This window comes from Furipterus horrens, unplaced genomic scaffold, assembly GCF_987537825.1.
Source record: "Furipterus horrens unplaced genomic scaffold, mFurHor1.1.pri manual_scaffold_3, whole genome shotgun sequence".
NCBI classification, from domain to species: Eukaryota; Metazoa; Chordata; class Mammalia; order Chiroptera; family Furipteridae; genus Furipterus; species Furipterus horrens.
In genome coordinates, this window is record NW_028327173.1 from 176540120 (window position 1) to 176559186 (window position 19067).

The 19067-nt window shown below is 47.4% G+C and overlaps 1 protein-coding gene across 1 annotated transcript in view; it reads left to right on the forward strand.

Moving 5' to 3' along the window:
- Window positions 1-10738: 10738 nt before the first annotated feature.
- Window positions 10739-19067, forward strand: part of LOC150016809 (maestro heat-like repeat-containing protein family member 7) — a 31288-nt gene continuing 22959 nt past the window's right edge. The window contains exons 1-8 of the mRNA XM_090268361.1: window positions 10739-10818; window positions 11127-11256; window positions 13058-13153; window positions 13632-13736; window positions 13964-14099; window positions 16880-16992; window positions 17334-17510; window positions 17830-17984. Of these exons, the coding sequence (XP_090124487.1) occupies window positions 10796-10818; window positions 11127-11256; window positions 13058-13153; window positions 13632-13736; window positions 13964-14099; window positions 16880-16992; window positions 17334-17510; window positions 17830-17984 (935 nt within the window). The 5' untranslated portion in view covers window positions 10739-10795. The remainder of the gene's footprint in view (window positions 10819-11126; window positions 11257-13057; window positions 13154-13631; window positions 13737-13963; window positions 14100-16879; window positions 16993-17333; window positions 17511-17829; window positions 17985-19067) is intronic.

The window sequence follows — 19067 nt, forward strand, 5'->3', positions numbered from 1 at the left end:
ACACCTTGAAGAGCTGTCATTCATTCATTCATTCAATTTTTTATTTTATGAATATTTTCTGAACTTCCCCTGTGTGCTAGGCACTATGTCATGTTCTGGGAGAACAGGGATAACTGGACAGCTAGACACTCACTAAGCTCATTTTCTAGATGGAGAAGTATATGTACAAGTAAATAAACAGCAATCCTCTGATAAGAGAGTCGCTCATGTGAGGAAGGTTCCTCACCCACATTTGAGGGTCTCAGGAAGACTCCTTGAAGAAAGAGATTCTTAAGCTGGCATCTAATATGTGACTATATGTTAGCCGGGGAAGTGACGGAAGTTTAGTTGGGTAGCCTTGGGTAAGTTTATAGGAAGAAAGAAGAGTATTTGCAAAGTCCCCAAGTCAATGCACTTGAGGCACTGGGAGAAGTTGTGAATGGCTTGAGCACGGGGTGCAACTTAATTGAGAATGACTCAAGGATTGCACCAGGGACGGGGATGGATGTCGCTGAAGAGATGGAGGGGTGAGGCATATGGGCAGAGCTTACTGGTAAAGGATACACATATCAGACAGCAGATCAGGGTGTCCATCCACCAGCTATGTGATCATCACTTTGGGGAGAGGAGGTAGGGAAGAGCTTGATAAAAAGGCTGATTCCTGGGCCCCTTCAGAGCTACAAAGTAGAGTTTCTGAGAGCAAGGTCCAGCAATCTGTCTTTTTAAAAAAATATATAAACTATACCCCCACCCCAGAATCTGAAAGCCTATGAGAAGTCACAGAGGAGGTCCGAGAGGGAAATGGTGTAGTTGGATTTACAAGCATTTTTTCTTTATTTGAGAATATCAATATTTCCACCTAATTCCTGAAAGAGTCTTGACAGAAAATCTGTAGTTGGCGGTTCTTTTCTTTCAGCAGCTGAAAAATGTATAGCACTTCTCTTTGGCCTCATGGTTTCACATAAGAAATCCACTGCCATTCAAAGGGATGTTCTCTTATAGGTAATGTTCTCTGGTTTCTCTGAAGATGTTTTTTATTTCTTTTCTTTTTCTTTTAGTTGTCACAAGTTTAATCATGATGTTTTGAAATGGATTTCTTTGGGTTTATCCCATTTTGGATTTTCTCACCTTCCTGAATCTGTATGTTTGTATCTTTCACTAAATTTGGTTTATTTTCAGCTACTATTTCTTAGAAAAAATTTTTTTTCAGCATTCTTTCTCTTCTCCATCTGGAATTCTCATGATAAAAATGATTTATATATATATATATATGTATATATATATACATATATATACATATATATATATTTCCTCCTACAGATCTCTGAGTCTCTATTTTTTTCAGCCTATTTTCTCTTTGTCAATGAAATTAAGTAAATTTATTGATCTGTTCATCAAGTTCATTGATTTATCCTCTGTCATCTCTACTCTGCTATTGAGCTCATCTAGTGAGTTAAAAATTCTTTTTTAGTTATTGTGCCTTTACAATAACTTCTACTTTAATTCCAGTTATTGTATTTTTAATAACTTTATTTACTGATTGAGATTTTGTATGTTTATATGTTTCAAGAATACTCAAAATTGCTTTTTGAGGCATTTTTGACACTTCTAAATTCACAAATTCTGTACTTCTGATTCATCTCAGTGTTGGCATTAGTTGATTACCTTTTCTTAAGATAAGATTTTCCTATTTTTTGGTATGATGAGTGATTTTTGATTGTATCGTTGGTGCTTTGGACATCAAAAGGCTCTCGACCCTACTTGAATCTTCTGTTTCAGCAGGGAGTCAACCTTGGTCTGCTTTGTTCTTCTGGCACTGCTGGGGCTGCCTGTAGGGGCAGACGGTGCTTCCCTGGGACATATGTTGTCCTTGGAGATCCAGGAACTGTGGGACCTGGCAAGTTCTCTGCCACTGGGTGGAGGGCCCAGAGATGCAGGGCTCTGCTAACACTGACACTGAAGTTGGATTGGCCTGTCGCTGCCTACATGTAGATGAAGAGTGGGGATTGGGGCACCTCACTGGGACTTCCCCTCTATTGGACTTCTCCTTTCCTGATCTTTTGGCCAGAAAGCAAGCTTTTCTTCTCCTTTTTCTCTCTCTGTGTGCATGTGTGTGTGTGTGTTTGTATGCATTCTTGGCAGAACTGTCTGGGTTTCATGGGAGATAAAAAGGAAACCTGGGAGCACTCACTATCATGTCATCCCTTAAGTCCTGAGGTTTCTAGCTAGTTCACTGACTTGTCTGTTGAGCTATTTTCAGGGTATTTAGTTGTATTTAGGAGGCAGGAGTAGGGAAAAGTGGGTCTATCCCCTGTTGTCTGTTACAAGCATTTAAAAATTGTGATACAATACACTTAGCATAAAATGTATTGTTAGTGACATTTAGTACCTTCGCAATGTTGGGTAACACCACTACCTAGTTCCAGGATGTTTTTTGTCAGTCCAGAAGGAAACCGTGTACCCATGAAGCATCACTTCCCAGTCCCTCCTTTCTCTGCGCTGGCAACTTTTTTGTCTGCTTTAATGTGCTTTCAGCATCTCTAGATTTGATTATTCTAGTTATTTTATATAAACGGAAGCATACAATATGTGCCCTTTTGTGTCTGGCTTCTTTCACTTAGCACATTTTCAAAGTTTATGTTTAGCATGTATTTAATTCTTTTCTATGGCTGAATAAAATTCCGTTGTATGGATATACCATTTTTGTTTATCCATTCACCAGCTGACAAACATTAGGGGTATTTCTACCTTTGGCTGTTGTTAATAGTGCTGCTATGAACATGTGTGTACAAGTTTTTGTTGGGACACCAATTTCCAATTCTTTTGAGTATATACATAAGAGTAGAATTGCTGGATTGTATGATAATTCTATGCTTAACTTCTTGAAGAATTACCCAGTTGGTTTTTACAGAGGTTACATCATTTTACATTCCCACCAGCAGTGGGATTCCAATTTCCCACATCCAATTTGAGGGCTCCAATTACTATACATCCTTGCCAACACTTGTTATTTTCCATTAAAAAATTATAACCATCCTAATGGGTGTGAAGTAGTATCTGTTTTTGGTTTTGATTTGCATTTCCTTAATGACTAATGATGTTGAGCATCTTTTCATGTGCTTGTTGCTTATATATATATATATATATATATATATATATATATAAAATATTAAAAAAATATTTTATATATATGGCCTGTTCAGAAGATATCTGGCCATGTAATATGAAAAACAGAGACATTTATTGAAGAAGATACAGGTTACAAGAGACATTGTACACAGGACAATGATGCCCCAGTTCCCTTCAAAGTAGGCACCTTGGGACCTCACACAGTTCTCCCAATCACCATCAGCTGCCCTGTGGTATTTTCCTGAAACTCATTGGTTTTAGTTTTGGGGAAAGCCAGAAGTACCAAACCTGGGCTGTAGTGGGGCCGGGTCACCTGGGTGATTTGATGTTTCACCAAAAACTCTGCACAGGATGTGATGAATGAGCGAGCACATCGTCCTCATGAAGCTGCAATCACCTGCCGCTCGTAGCCGCAGCCTTCTGAGTCATCTGAATAGTCTCTTTGGAGGCGTGTTCAAGCTGAATGCAGAACCGATGCAGATTCATGCTCTACTCGCTCAGTCCCTTTGGATGTGACAGCCACGCAGTACACATGCTCCCTCAGCGGTGGCTACCACCTTCACTGACTAGTACAGTGAAGTCGTCATTATTTACACATGTGTATTCCAGTCCACTTGCCTTGGCTACCAGCTTACATTGATGTTGCACAAACCTTTCTTGTTCTTTAACCATGGCTGGACTTTTTCCAGACGGACTATTTTTCAAGTATATATGTGTATGTGTGTGTGTGTGTATATACCTCCCCCCCCCCACTTCCTTTGGAGAAGTGTCCTGTTTAAGTCATTCGCTGATTTAAAAATTGGGTTGTTTATCTTTTTGTTGTTAAGTTGTTAGAGTTTTTTAATTTTTAATTTTCTCTCTATATTTTTATTTATTTATTTATTGAATTTCTTGGGGAGACATTGGTCAATAAAATCATATAGGTTTCAGGTGTATAATTCTATATGCATCAACTGTATATTGTATTGTGTATTCACCACGCCAAGTGGTGGATTCTAAACTCTTGTGAGAGATATGATTTACAGATATTTTCTCTATTCTGTAGATATTTCTCTTCTTAAAAGTATTTCTCTTTTTAAAAAGATTTTATTTATTTATTTTTAGAGAGAAAGGAAGGGAGGGAGAAAGAGAGGGAGAGAAACATCAATGTGTGGTTACCTCTCTCGTGCCCCCAAGCAGGAACCTGGCCTGCAACCCAGACATGTACTCTGACTGGAATCAAACCGGCGACCTTTTGGTTTGCAGGCCGGTGCTCAATCCACTGAGCCACACCGGGCAGGGTCCATGTATATTTTAGAATATGTTTGTCTAGGTCTTCAGAAAAATCTTGCTGGCATTTTTATTGGAATGCTATTGATTTATCCATCTATTGAAGTTTTCCTTTATATAGGATATAGCTTTTACTAGAACTGAAAAATTCTCCATCAAGATCTATTGTATTTTTCGATAGGTTAATTCCTATGTACTTTATAGTTTTTATTGCTTGCATGAATCATATCTTATTTTTTAATACAATTCCTCTTTTGTACTGATGATGCTTGATGGTGTAGAGAAATTTTGTTTCTGTATGTTGAACTTTTTAAAATACAACTTTATTGAGTTATAATTTAGATATCATAAAATTTCCCCACTTTAAGTGTATAATTTAATGGTACTAAAATACACACAGAATTGTGCAACTATCACCACAATCAATTGTAGAACATTTTCATCAACGCCCCCGCCCCAAAAAAACATACCCAAACCTCTTAGATATCACCCCAAACCCATTGTCCCCCAGTTCTAGGCAACCACTAATCTACTCCCTGTATAAATTTACCTGTTTTGGACTTTTCATATAAATATGTGGTCCTTTGTGATTGAAACACAGTAACCCCACTTAATTCCTTCCCCCTAATTTATATGCTGTCCTGGTAATGCATATTCATTATTTTCTCAATCCTATAACATTATTATTATTTTATGTAGTTAATGTTCTTATAGTTACCCAAATACTAATCTTTCTTTTATTTCATTGCTTATTGCATCTCAGACCTTCCATGTGACATTGATTTCCTGTTGCTTGAAGAGCATACTTTAGAATTTCCTTTAGTGAATTCTGCTGATGGTAAACTTTTATCGTTTTTTGTCTGAAAAAAATTGCCTCTAGTTCTCTTTCATTCCTTTAAAAAATGTTAAAACAATGAAAACTTGAAGAAAAATTGAAAGCACAGTATAAAATTTTTTGTCTGTGAATAATTTGATGAAGTGGTCAAGTGATGTCCCACATCCCTGAATTTTGTTTTTTATTTCTTACAAAAAAGAACAAAGGTTAACCATCAAAATCAAGAAATCGGTATTAATACACTGTTACCATCTAATTCGCAGACCCCATTCAAATGTCACTGATTGTCCCGGTAATTTTTTCTGGAAGAAAGAGATCCAATGCAGAATAACTCACTGCACTTTTTTGTCTAGTTTGTTTTGTTTCCTCAGTCCTCACCTCAGCCTTTCCTTGACTTCCATGTTCTTTTTTTTTTTCTTTCTGAACATGTGCTTTAATGAGCTGTCAGGCCAAGGGGGCAGCAGCTGAGCAGAGCTCAGGGCATAGAGGGGAGTCACCCATGGCTCCCTTTTGTCACCTCAGGAAGCCTATTTTTTTCCTTTCAACCCTGAGAAAGTGTCAGAGGCTTGGCTAGCAGTCTTGTCGATGCTTTTCTGGGTGTATTTGGCCACCCCGTCCATGGCTGCAGCCTGGGCTACCCCTTCCACTTGCTGCTTCAGGTCCTGCAAGCCCTTGCTGGCTATGGCTGCAGGGGGCCTCTGAGGAGTCAAGGGTAGCTGAAGCCACATTGGATCTCCTGACACTCGTGTTCTTGATACACTTGAAGATTACAGGCCAGCTGTTTTGTAAGTTGTACCCAGGTTTGGGTTTGTCTGATGCTTCCCATGATCACCTTCGTGTCATGCGCCTTTGGCAGGAAGAGCATGGAAGGGAAGCTAGCCTTTTCTCATGGCGTCCCACCTGCTGGTGTGTGATTTTGGCTTGTTCCGTTACTGATGATGCTCACTTCAGTCACGTGAGTGAGATGGTTGCTGCCAAGGTCACCACTGTGAAGTCACTATTTACCCCTTCGTAATAAATATCCTGTGAGGAGGTTATCTGAAACTATGTAAATACCCCATTCTTCATCAAACTTTCTATTTATTCATTTACTTGTTTATATTAGTATGGAGTTGTGGCTTCCTAGTTTATTCAATGGACTGTATCATGTGTTGCTGCCATTATTTATTGTGATACCGAAACTTTCCGCAGTTTGACCAGTGGACTCCTCTTCAAGCAAGCTTTTGTGCCCTTTGACATAGCCTCATTGTTGCTTGAGTTCTCTTGTTCTCCGTTTCAAGATGTCTCTTTCTTGTCTTCTAGCTCATCTTATATTTTTCCTGCCCAAGTCCTAGAATCAGCCCAAGGAGCCTTGTTCCTTTTAGTGGAGAATGGTACTTAGAAGCCAAGATCTTGGTGCTGGCTGTATTTACCACTATTGGGATGTCTCTGCTTCTTTCTCTTGGCTTAATCCTCCAGCAGCCTCTGGTGGCCAAGAGGGCCCTGAAGTTCTAGGCTCTCCTAGGTCCTCAGAAGGAGAAGACACACACTTTCTTAAATAAAGAGCTCTATTGCCCTCTCACCCAAGAGCCCATCCCTGGACCAGTCACTGTGGCTGTGGGCACAGGACTCTTTTTATTGGCCAAGCTTGGGTTGCAGGCCCGCGCCTGTTTGAAGAGGGGGATAGGTGGGGCTTGAAGGATTCAGCTTCATCTAACTATATGGAATGGGTAACCCACAGGGAAGGCAGGAATTCTTTTTTACCAAAGGAAAGATGAGCAAACCTGGGGTTGACAAAATAGCAGGTATCTACTATAACAAATGAGAGTTTAATTATAAATTGTGATAATGGTTGAAAAAAGAGAGTAAGATGATGCACAAGAGGATCACAGTGGGACCCCCATTAACCCAAAGGTCAGGGGAGGCCTCTCTGAGGAGAGGCAGGCAAGCTTAGACCTGAAGGACAGGTGTAGGACCTGAGCAAGGGGGCGTGGCAGTGAATTGGTCCAGGTAGAGGAAACTGCCTTGTGCAAAGGCCCTGAGCCTGGAAGCTTGTCTGGCCAGTGTGGCCAGAGCATGGTGAGTGAGGGAGAGCAGCGGCAGTAAGGCTGGGGGTGGGGTCAGGGAGGCTGACCTGGCAGGGCCTTGAAGACACTGACAAGGATGCTGATTTTATGCTAAGTGAACTGGGGCGCCATTGAAGGGTTAGGGTAGGGGGAGCCCAGTCTGGCTGCCGGGAGAGTGAGGATTAGAGAAGCCCAGTTGGGGAGGGGAGAAGGGACTGTGGCCCCCTAGGTATGTTATATCTTTCTACTCTTTTCTTCCCTCATCGAAACAATGACATGCAGAAGCCTTTGATGAAGTGGCCTCGTGCCTGGTGAACATGGCAGGGAAGGGAGAGGATGGCAACAAAATGACTCTGGTATGCATCCTGCCCAACAAACAGCTGACTTCCTGGGATGCCCCCCAGCCCCCACTCCCCAGCCCCAGCCCCAGCCCCAGCCCCAGCCATCCCTGTTTCTCTGCCCAGCTCCTCTTTTCTCCATGGTGTTCATCACCATCCAAAGCACAAGATGCTTTCCATCTTTTATCAGTCTCTCTCGCTATATGTATCTCCTGTGCACTGGGCATTTTCATCTGTCTTATTCCCAGCTGTATTCCCAGCATCTGCTGTGGTGCCTGGCATATCAGAGGTGCTCAGTAAGTTTTCTAAACAACTAAATGAATTGTGAGAGGGTCTGTAATGGAGACAGAAAGGCTGGAAATGGCCTGTTTCAGGACATAGGCCTGACCCAGGTCTTGGCCACGCACCAGGCCTCGGGAGGCCAGAGAAAGCCAGCGTCTGCAGGACTTGTTGAGGGCCAGTTGGGGCAGACGGGACAGGCTGGTGGACACGAGTATGACACACAGAATGTGGGCAAGGCTGGCTGACGGACAGAGTCTGGAGGTAGGGGATCCACCCAGGTCAGGACTTATAGCGGGGAGGCCCTGCCCTGCCCTCAGGCTGATTCAGAGGCCAGCTCAATGCAGCATGTGGGTGGGGGTGGGGAGAAGGTGACAGAACTATGAAGAGGTCTTGCATTTGGGAAGCATCTGTCTTTACCCCACGGCATTCTTCCAGTTGTCCATCTTGCCCTTGCCACACTAGCCTTCTTCTGTTCCATACCAAACTCATTCTTACCTCAGGGCCTTTGCACTTGTTATTCTGTCAGGAAGGTTCTTCCTATAAGATAGGCCTAAGTAAGTGAGGTCTGTGTTACATAATGTAGGCACAGCACTGAGCACGGTCCCTGCACAGAAAGAGTTTGTTACTGCAATCACTCAGCAAATTTAGGTGAGCCCTTGCTATGTGCCAGGCACTGTTTCAGGCACTAGAGATATACTAGCGAAATGATGTTCTACTTTGGAGAGACAGACAGACGCTCCTTCTTGTTTTTCACATGGCTACCTCTTTCTTGTCATTCAGGACTCAGTCGAAATATTATCTGCCCTGAGAGGCTTTCCTGGACAGTTGGTTCTAAGTGAGCCATCCCTCTCCCGTCACTTTAGTAGCCAAAGTCATTAATCGCTGTTTAACAAACTGCCTCAACACTTAGTGGTTTAAAAGTTCACTCTGACAGCCGAGGAAGTAAGGATGGAAAGGGCCCAATTTCTCATGATTCTAAAGTGTGACTGGGCTCAGCGGGTGGTTCTTCTGCTCTGTGTGGTGTAGACAGAGATCACTGGGGAAGGGGGCCTGGAACATCCAAGATGGCCCCATCTTCCCAAGTCTCTGTGTACCTGATGTTGCCATTCCATGGCAGCTGGGTTCCAGAGGGGAAGAGTTGCCAGTTCCTGTAAGGGTCAGGCCAGAAACTGCACAGCAGCACTGGCATGGCCTTGTGTTGGTCCAAACGAGTGGTGGGATGAGCCCAGAGCCATCTTGATAGGCAGAGTAAGAAAGAACTTGTGGGATCTTGAACCCACCACACTGTTCATCTGATTACCTGGTTTTGCTTTCTTTACTATATGAAGTTATGTTATTCATTATTTTATTTATTTCATGTTTTTTTCTCCTTCTTCTGCCCTAAGATAAGGAGAATGAATAGATGAATTGGACATTAGTAAATGTGTTGCCTCTCTCAGGTAGCAGAGTGCCTTAATCTGATTAGGGCAAGTCCTTAAGAAGGGTAGATAGCAGAAGGCCCATAGGAGGTATTACTTATGGTGATATTTCAGCTTGAGGTGTGGGGGACCCTTTCTGTCCCCGCAGCCGCTGCTTCTCCCTTAGTTGACTGGCAAAGGGGGAGAGTTCTGCAGCCCCTGATATCTGTCCTCTTCCAAACGCTGGACTTCGAGGATTATCCACACACCCCTGCGGTCACCTTCTCAAGTCTCACCTACTCCCCAGATGTTCCCTTTGTGGTTTCTCATTTCTCTTGAGCAACGCTGGGGCTGGCAGCTGGCGAGGAGCAAGCTGGCATGCCTGCAGGTGGCGGGTGGCTGATGCAGGGGTGAGGACAGCCCCTGAAAGCTGGGTTCAGTGCGCCTCTCACCCTGTGTCTTTGCCCTCTGCTGCCCCCGAGGCTGAGAATGTCGTCACCCTCCAGAAGAGCCAGGATGTGCTGGAAGGTGAAGGAGAGAAGAAGACTATGGTGAAGAAGATGATGGTGCGAGAGCCACATCTGGTCTGTGGCATTGGGGTGGGAGGAGCGGAAGTCCTGAGTCTACCCACTGATGAGACAGGGGGCTAGGCAGGGAGAGGAGAGACGAGGAGGCAGGGCACTTGGCCTTGAGTCTCAGCTCCACCTCTAACTGCTCTCTGCCTGTCTAGAGGGAACCCAGGCAAGTCAGGTCCCTTCTCTGAGCCTCACTCTGCTCATCCGTGACAATGACTGTGTCACTGCTTGGGGGGGGGGAGTGGGCGGGGGGGAGGATACAATCCAATGGTCCACTGTAAAGCATTGTGTACCTGGGAGCAGTTTTATTACTTAATACCAAAAGTTAGTTCTGGTGGGGAATTTTCTTATCATTTTGCTAAATACAGTCATTTCTCAGTTATCCACCAGCATGTGCTGGGTGGGGATAAGCAGAGAAGTTTCCAAAATCATACTTAGCTTTGAGTCCCTTAAAGAGGGAAAATATCCTTGCCCTTGATACCTTCATTTAACTAATATTAATTGAGCACCTATTGTCTGTAGGTACTAAATCAAAAATGAGAAGTAATTAGAAGAACATTTTAAAAGGAATTCAACTGGATTTCTTTCGAGGGCCCTTTGTGGTGTTTTTGCTTTGGGCTGGTCTGTGGTTTAAATAAACCTCCCCACCATGAGGCTTCAGAGATGCAGCTGGTTAGAACGTGGGGTGTTTTGGTGACTTTGAACTGAGGCTCCAGACAGGTCTGAGCAGTGAACTGGCTCCCCCCGACTGGAGGCTGCCAGAGCGTGGAGGTGGGGAGTTCTGCCCAGGCTGAGGGGCTGCTGTAGCTGCTCCTGGAGGGGTAGCCGCAGCCCTGGTGGTCTGCAGCGGCCTGCTCCCCTCATCGGCCCTTCTGTGTGCCCTGCTCAGAGGCAGATCCAGGAGGAGCCACTGGATTCCCTCTCCAGCCCCGTCCGCCAGCAGGCCATGGAGACCCTGACGCAGCTGAGGTGTCCACAGCCCCTCCCCGACCCCCATCTCCTCTTCTTCTTGCCATGGGCTCTGCCTCTGTCTTCTGGAGCCTCTCTGCTGTGCCCTAACCCCACTCCTGGGTCTTCTCCTCTCCCCGTGCCCAGTCCCTCCCAGGGCTGTCTGCCCTCCACACCCACTTCCCTCCTCCCCCCACCTCACCTCACCCTTCGTGGATCTGAATCTCAGGCCCACGCCTGGCACCCCGTCGAGGTAGCCTCGCCCCAGCCCTGCATTCATAGCTCCAGCCACCCTCACTCTATGCCTTTGCTTTCTGTCTCCTCACCAGTCACAGCCATCCTGTGCTGGATCTTTGGGAAATGTCAGAGCTGGTGAACACGTGTGTGAAGAGTGTGTTCTCCCTGCCTTCTGTGCAGGCCATGCAGGAGAAAGATGAGGCCAAGGCTGAGACCGTACGGGTAAGCAGGGCCCTCCCCGGTGGGTCCTAGGGTGGTCCAGGGTCCTCAGAGTGAGGTACATGGTAGGACTCCCAGCAGGGAAAGGAAGGGTGCTTGCTCGAGTTGCAGGGCCTGGGGGATGTTCACTCACCAAACATCCCTCTCTTGGTGTGAGAGGGATGTTTGGTGAGTGAACGGATTTTTGGAATAGGGATCAGTCCCTCATCTGGAGGGTTCTATTGACTTCTGAGCCCTGTCCAGTGAGAGGCCGGTGGACAGGCATTGGCATGGCCAGAGGAGGTAGCCAGGATTGACAGGAGGCTGGTTGAGGGCTAGGTCACAAGGAAGAAAGACTGGCTGTGGCCCAGAGAAGCAGGACCTCAAGGAGCTCAAACACATGGAAACCTTTCAACCTCTGCAGTTGTCCTAGGAGGAGCGGTCAGAGGTTTCCTTTAGTGTAGGGTGTAGGGTCAGTGGGGGAAGTCAAGGGAGTGCTGTTTCAGCTCAGAGTAAAGCTCATTCATTCATTCATTCATTCATCCTTTCATTCATTGAATATTAATGGAGGGCCTACTAGAAGCACAGGGGTGGGATAGAGTAGGGGCAAGGGCAGGGGTGAGATAGACCTTATCAGAGAATTATGCAGTTAATGCAAAATTACAACACTGGTAAATGCTGCGAGCAAGCAGTACTGCTGCTATGAAGAGCCTGGAATGGAGGGGACCTGGCCTAGGTGGGCGGAGGTTCAGGATTCTTGGTGCTGGAGCTGCGAGGTTAAAGAAGAGCTTGTTAGCTGAAGGGAGTGGCACTGGCAGAAGGAAAAGCATGCCGGGCAGAGGGAACAGCCTGTGCAGAGGCCTGAGGATGGAGAGAACATGGCAACAGCAAGGATGACACTGAGGCGGTGTGGCTGGAGCCCAGGGTCGGGCGAGAGTGCTGAGAAGTGAGGCTGAGAGCTGTGGGGGCAGAGCATGTGGTGGTAAGAGGGCTCTGGGTCCCAGAGGTGGTGCCCTGAGATAAGACCCAGAGGAAGGGCGGGCAATCCTTGTTTGGGCCCAGGAAGACAGAGGCCCCCTTGTAGTAACAGGTCCAGCCAGCAGAGGTCAGCGCTGCACAGTGCCGGGCTGCAGATGAGAAGGACCGGGGGGGCGTAGCTGGAGAGTGAGGTTTGCTTGGTGGTTGTGGTGCAACCCTGGTGTGAATGAACAGACTCAGGAAGCCTGGGCAACAACAATGTGAGAGGCAGACATGGGGAACTGGCAGGACAAGGGAAGGCGGAGGAGAGAGGGCCTTTCCAGAGTGGCTCAAACCCATAGCTCAGCCTTGTGTATGTGTAATGCCCGCACCTTCCTAAAACCCAGGCCTGTGGTGTGATTGACAGGGGAGGAGCCCGGGCGTGGAAGAAATGGCGGCCCTGAAGAGGCGACTTGGAAAACCTATTTAAGTCTAGGAGTAGCAAATTAAAAAAGAAGCAGAGCGCTTCCCTAGAGACAATAATAAAAGTTTACCTAGCTCTTAGAGTTCTGGAGCATTTTCCCACTCACCCTCTCATTTGTTGCTTACTTGGCCTATGGTAGATTCTTAGTGAATGTTGGGTGTCTGCTTCCTTCACTATAAGGTAAAAAGTGCAGGGATAATAACGACCAATTTGTGGATAAGGAAACTGTAACCCATGGAGGGGAAGTAATGTGTCCAGTATCATACGTTAAGTTAGTCTCGGGTGGGACCAAAGAGCAGCTTCCTGGGTCCACACAAGGGGTTGCCTGGGGTGAGGGTCTGCTCCAGAGGCCTGCTAGTAGCTTGGTCCTTCTCCTGTCTACAGACCCTTTACTGTCATACCTTGGAAGCCCTGCAGACACTGCTCAATGCTCTCTTTGTTGAGTGTCCCATCGCTGCTGGGCTGACGAGCATTTTGGAGGTGAGGGGACGGGGAGGAGGGGAAGGGTGGAGAAGAAAGGAGGATTGGCTTAGGAGGAGGGGGTGGTGGGGGCTGGACCCAGAAGGAGTGATTTGACTTCAGGACGTGATCTTGTGCCAGTGTTCTGCCTCCCTGTCCCAGACCCGTGCCTCTTCACTCTCTCCCTCCCCTCCATACTCCCATGGTAGCGGCCCCCGTATCTTTGCTCCGTTCATTCATGCCCCTGTCTTCTTCTTTGAGCCTCATGATTCTCCATCTTTCATCTCTCTCCTCATTGACCATCCTCCCTCTGGTCTTTCAGTCCTATTCTCAGCTTCTGGACCCCATGACTCCCTATGCTCTAAGAAGAAGAGAAGAACTGCGGGGAGTGGTCTTTATGCTCTCCCCAGAAGCTGATCAGTGAAGATTGGCCTGCCCACCCAGGCAGTAGGGGCTGGCAGCCAGCCTGTAGCTCTGAGCCTTACCCTTGTCCTCACAGCCCCTGGGGCCCTGGATGAACTCTGGAAAGGCCCATGAACGAGCTCGTGCTGTGAGCAGCAATGTCTCTCTGTTGAAGTGCGCGCTTCTCACCGTGCCTTACTTTGTGAGTGGCCTCTGGGAGGTGGGGCGGGGGGCCTCCTGGGGAGAATATTCCCAGTTCTGAGGGAGCCTGTGCACCTGTCCAACCTGTCCAGAGATTCCCAGGTGGCCCTTACCGTCCTCAGAGGGCTCCGCTATCAGGGACAGACATTCCACCTCTTTTTACCATTTACTGTATAGCACTATTGAACCTTTAAGACTCAGTCCCTAAGATTATTACAACACAAATAGGTATGTTTCGGATCCACGGGCCTGGGGCTTGTGCTGGGAAGACTCGCCCTTCGCGTCGGGGATCCCGATGAGGATATTGGCCGGGAGGCTCTGGAGGGCATCACCATCCTTTATACCATCCTGAACCTCCGAAAAGGTAAGTCTAGAGCACCTCTGAAGCAAAGCTTCTGAGCAGGCATTCAGCTAGGCACTTGACTAAGGCAGTAGTAGTAAGGCACTGGTGGGAGATGGTGGAGACCAGCACAGGGTCTGATGGGGTATGCGGAGGTACAAAGAATTAGTCCCCACAGGACCAGGGACAAAGGCTATAAACAAACCTATTTTGATTGAAGCAATCCTTCTATCTAAGCTTTTCCTCATCCTTCCAAATTTAATCTGTGACTCTCCTTTTCACATTCCCATGGAACCATGTATACTCAGGCATGATAGCCCTAATCTCTTAGTTCCTGGTCTGTCTTCTCCACTAGACTATAATCTCACTTGAGGACAGGGCAAGGCTGTGTCTTGTTCACCGATGAACCCCCAAGGGCTAGCCATGGGCCAGGCACGTGGTGGGTGCTCAGTGAATATTTATGGAATGAATGAACAAAGAACAGATTCTATCTTAGAACCACAGTGGTTCAAACCTGTAAGTGGGGAACATTCCTGGGATGTTCTTCCAGGGAGCTAGTGTTGCAGCATGGGCTGACACAGGTGCCCAGAAGGCACTGCACCTAGAAGTGCACCGTATCATCGATTACTTGTGTCCTTCTTTTTTGCACAGTCCCAACACTGCCTCAAACCAAGGGACCTTGGCATGTTGTTTAAACTGCCCTGGCTCTGGAGGCAGAGTGACCTAGGTACAAGACCTGGCTCTGGCCCTCCCTAGCTGTATGACTTCAGACAAGCACTTTCCTTGTCCAGGTCTAGATTTATTCATCTGTAGAAAAGGGTAAAATAGCATATAACTCGCAAGCTTTTTGAAAAATTAAATGAGATCATATATGGCACTTGTCAAATAGAGCTTTTTTTTTTTCTTTCTTAAAGACTTTATTTCCTTGTTTTTAGAGGCAGGGGAAGGGAAGGAGAAAGAGGGGGAGAGAAACATCAACATGTGGGTGCCTCTTGCGCACCCCCAACTGGGGACCTGGCCTGCAACCCAGGCATGCGCCCTGACTGGGCATTGAACCAGTGACCGTTTGGCTTGTAGGCCGGTGCACAATCCACTGAGCCACACCAGCCAGGGCAAGTTTTCTTTTCTCCATGCCTACAATGATGGGCTTATTAGTTTCAGGCCTTTGGGATCTGTCTGGTGTCCCTGCTTTTCTTGACCTCTAACATTTGGGACAAAGATTTGGCCCCCGGACTATTTTTGCTGCTGCCCAGGAACCACTCAGACCTCCTGTGTAATGGGTAAAAGTGATATAAGTCATGTCAATAATCAGCCTTAACGTCAGGAATAGCATAAACCAAGTTAGTATTGCTAGATTTTGCAAATAAAAACACAGAACACTCATTTAAATGTGAATTTCAGATAAACAATGAATAATCTGATTGAAAGTATTATATATTTGAGAGATATTTTCACTAAAAATTATTTGTTTACCTGAAATTCATATTTAAGTGGTTATCCTGTATTTTATCTGGCAAGCCTAGGCCAAATCCACTCTGTTAGATTCTGCAGGAGAAAAGTGGTTTGTCTGGACCCCCTGACCGTAGGAAGCAGCAAAGCTAGAATACAAAACGTGCGTTTGCCTGATTCCAGGTCCCAAGCTCCTTCCCTTTACAAAAACCCACACACTTGGTTCATGTGGTCACTCCACCTGATGGACCTTTCTCATGCCTATGTCTTGCCTACACTGGCAGATCCAGGAAGGACCCAGGCCAGGCCATAGTAAGGGCTCATAAAATGCATCTGAAATGTGTTTCCTTCAGTAGAAAACAGAAACCATCATGTGCCAGATACTATTCTATGACCTGGGACACAGCAGTGAAGAAATAAATATCAATTCAATTAATCAAATAATCCACCCTGTTGAACTTACCTTCTTGTTGTCAGTAGACAACAAAATAAAAAAGTAATACCTATAGTAAGTCAGATGATGATGAGTCCTAAAGAAAAAAGGAAGTGGAAAAGGGGAATTGGGAATGCCAGGAGCAGGGGGATTGCCGATTAAGAGGCATTGCCATACGCCTGCCGGAATGGCAAAAATGAAAGGGACGGTGCCGCACGCTGGTGAAACCGGAGCCACTGGAGCTCTCGGGATCTGCGGTGGGAGCATCACTGGCCTCCACCGTGGAGAGCTGTTTGTCAGTATCCCCTGAGGCTGAATCTATGTCTACCCAAGGACACAGCAATTTCTCTCCTACTTATCTGCCTAGCAAATGTGTACATATAGTCAGCAAAAGACATGACTAGACATACTAGAGTGTTTATAGCAGCACTATGCACAATAGCTGGAACCAACCCAAATGTCCATCAGAGGTAGAACAGGTACATAAATTGTAGTATATTCATACCATGGGAAACTGCGCAGCACTGAGGATGAATGGAGCAATGCTGCTTGCAACAGGGGCCATGAAGCTCACCCACATGATGTTGAGTGAAGGCCAGACATCAAGGAGCGCATAATATATGAGTCCATTTGTAGAAGTCCAACAGTAAGGATATCTAATCTGTGGGCTGAGAAGTCGGAATAGTGGTTACCCCAGGGTAGGGGAGGGACAGAGTGGACTGAAAGAGGGCATGCGAGGGGCTTCTGGGGTGCTGATCACATTCTGTTTCTTGACCTAGGCGCCAGTTACGTGGATAGGTTGAGCATTTGAAAATCCATTTAGCTGGGTACCTATGATTTATGCACTTGCTACATCTATGTTTAACAAGAAGTTTTAGAGAAAGGGTGATCAGGCCTCACTGAGAAGGTCCTCTTTTTACAGGAGCCAGGGATGAGAACGAGATCAACAAGGTGGAACTGTATGAGAGCAACAAGCGTTTCCTGGGGCCCTACAACCCCGTCAGCCCACGCCAGAACATTCCGCGTGTGATCACGGTGACTGCTTGCTGCCTGCCAGCCCTGGGCCTTCCCGGGAATGGGGGAGAAGGGCAGCACCAGCCTGCCCAATGCCCTCCCCTCCTATCCCATCTTCCAGGAAGGCTTCCCTGACCACACGGGCCATCCTGAGTGCCCACGACCCCTCTGGTCTGAGCCACAGTGAGTGGGCTGAGTCACTCAGCTCTGAGGCCACGTCGCCTCTTGTTTTGCAGCTCCTCCCCAGAGGTTGCGGGCTCTCCCTGCTGACCTCTGGGTGTGCTTGGTGGTGTTTATGCAACTGTGTATGGCTCATTCAGGGTCTGTCCATGTGTGCCAGCATCTCTGTGCCTTTGTTTCAGGGATTCAGAAGCTTCCTGGGGCCCGAGGAGGTAAAGGACATGTTGCTAGCAGCCCTGGAAGGGCTGAAGGGTGCCTCGGAGGCTCAGGGGAAAGACTCAGGGGAGACGATGCGGCTGGCCTCAGAGGTGACACTCCGCTCAGTGCTGCAGTGGTACGAAGACAGGACACGGGAAGTGGTAAGGCCCCTGGGAGTGGGGGCTGGGCTGGGAGACCCCACAGGGCCTGCTGGTCCCTCACGTAAGGCAGGGGTGGTGGTGGCTGAGTTCAAGGCGAGGAAGAACTCACCCATCCAGTGTGGGGCAGTGGGGGTGGGCAGTGAAGACAAAGTAACTCGCTTTCAGGGAAGGAGCAGGCACTCTGCCCACTTCCCCATTTCTCTCCTGTGTGTCCCCTTCTATCCTCTCACTCCTTTCCTCCTCCGTCTCCCCGCCCCCACAACTCTCTTGGCCTCGCCATTGGCCCTCTGCGTGCTCATGGCTTCCCGCCATCCTCCAGATCCCAGAAATCACGGAGGCTGTCTACGTGCAGCTGAGCCACATCCAGGAGCCACAGGCCCGCAAGGTGGCCCTGCTGCCCGTCTCTCTCCTGGCCTGCTCCTTTATGCCCAAGGTCGTGGACGCCCTGCTCCTGTGCCCTCTCCCACTAGACAGGTACCAAGGTGGGGGTTGGCCTCAGAGGGTTGAAGCAGCCCCCACGCTGGCCTGGGACTCTCCTTCTACCCAGAGGAATCCCTTGCCCTTTCTAGGTGGCCCCTCTTCTGTGATCTGTGGTACTACGACAACCATTAGGCACTTCCCAAACACTGCTAGCTGTCTTTGCTCAGCATTAATAGTGCAATAACCCCATTCTACAGATGAGGAAACTGAGGCTCAGGGGAAGTTTCTTACCCTAGGGATCCACCGAGCCAGCAACAAAATGAGGACCTGAACTCAGATCTGACCAACTCCAAGCCCAGAGCTCTATAATGATGCCATAGAAAGGAGGCCTGAGTGACAGTCCTTACTCAGCTTTCAGCTGCTGTGTGGTCTTGGGCAGCCTGCTTGTCCTCTCTGGGCTTCAGTTTTCCCCCACAGGCCAAAGGAAGAAATAATCCCTGCATTCCCACTCCATATGGGTGGTTGTGCCGAGTAATGCAGCCAGTTGTGCCGGGCCTGTGCAGGAGGGCGCACCGTGTCCTCAGCCTTCAGGGAGCAGGTGGCCTGATGGGCCGAGGGGACTGTGGCCAATGGTGAGCTCATGGCCAGGAGAGACCAGTGTGACTGGTGCAGCCTCCTGGCCCTGGAAATGCTCCCACACCTTTGAATGACTAAATCAAGGCAGAAAGCATGTGGTCCACATCTTAAGATGGTTGGTTGAGAGTGAAGGTAACAGAATTGTGCAGAGCTATGCAAATGGGGTGTGTCTCTAAGAAGGAGAGTTGGTGTCATTCACAGAAGCCAAGGACATCAGTGGTGAGGGCTAGGGTGACACATATCTGTCCTCCCACCTGCAAGAATTTAAACCTTGTGACTGCACTGCCCACCAGAGGGTTTGCTTCTTGGAGCCACTAGACATGCAGACTCACAAGGCTGCGGAGGCCACACTTGAAATCAGAGTCACTCAGGATATAGGACAGGATGGCATCAGGGGCTCCTCTTTGCAGGAGACCTTGCAGCAGGCCATGAAGCTGGCCAAACGGAGCAGGAACAAAATTCAAGGAGGCCCTTGCTCTCAGGTGACATGCCTGCCTGCAC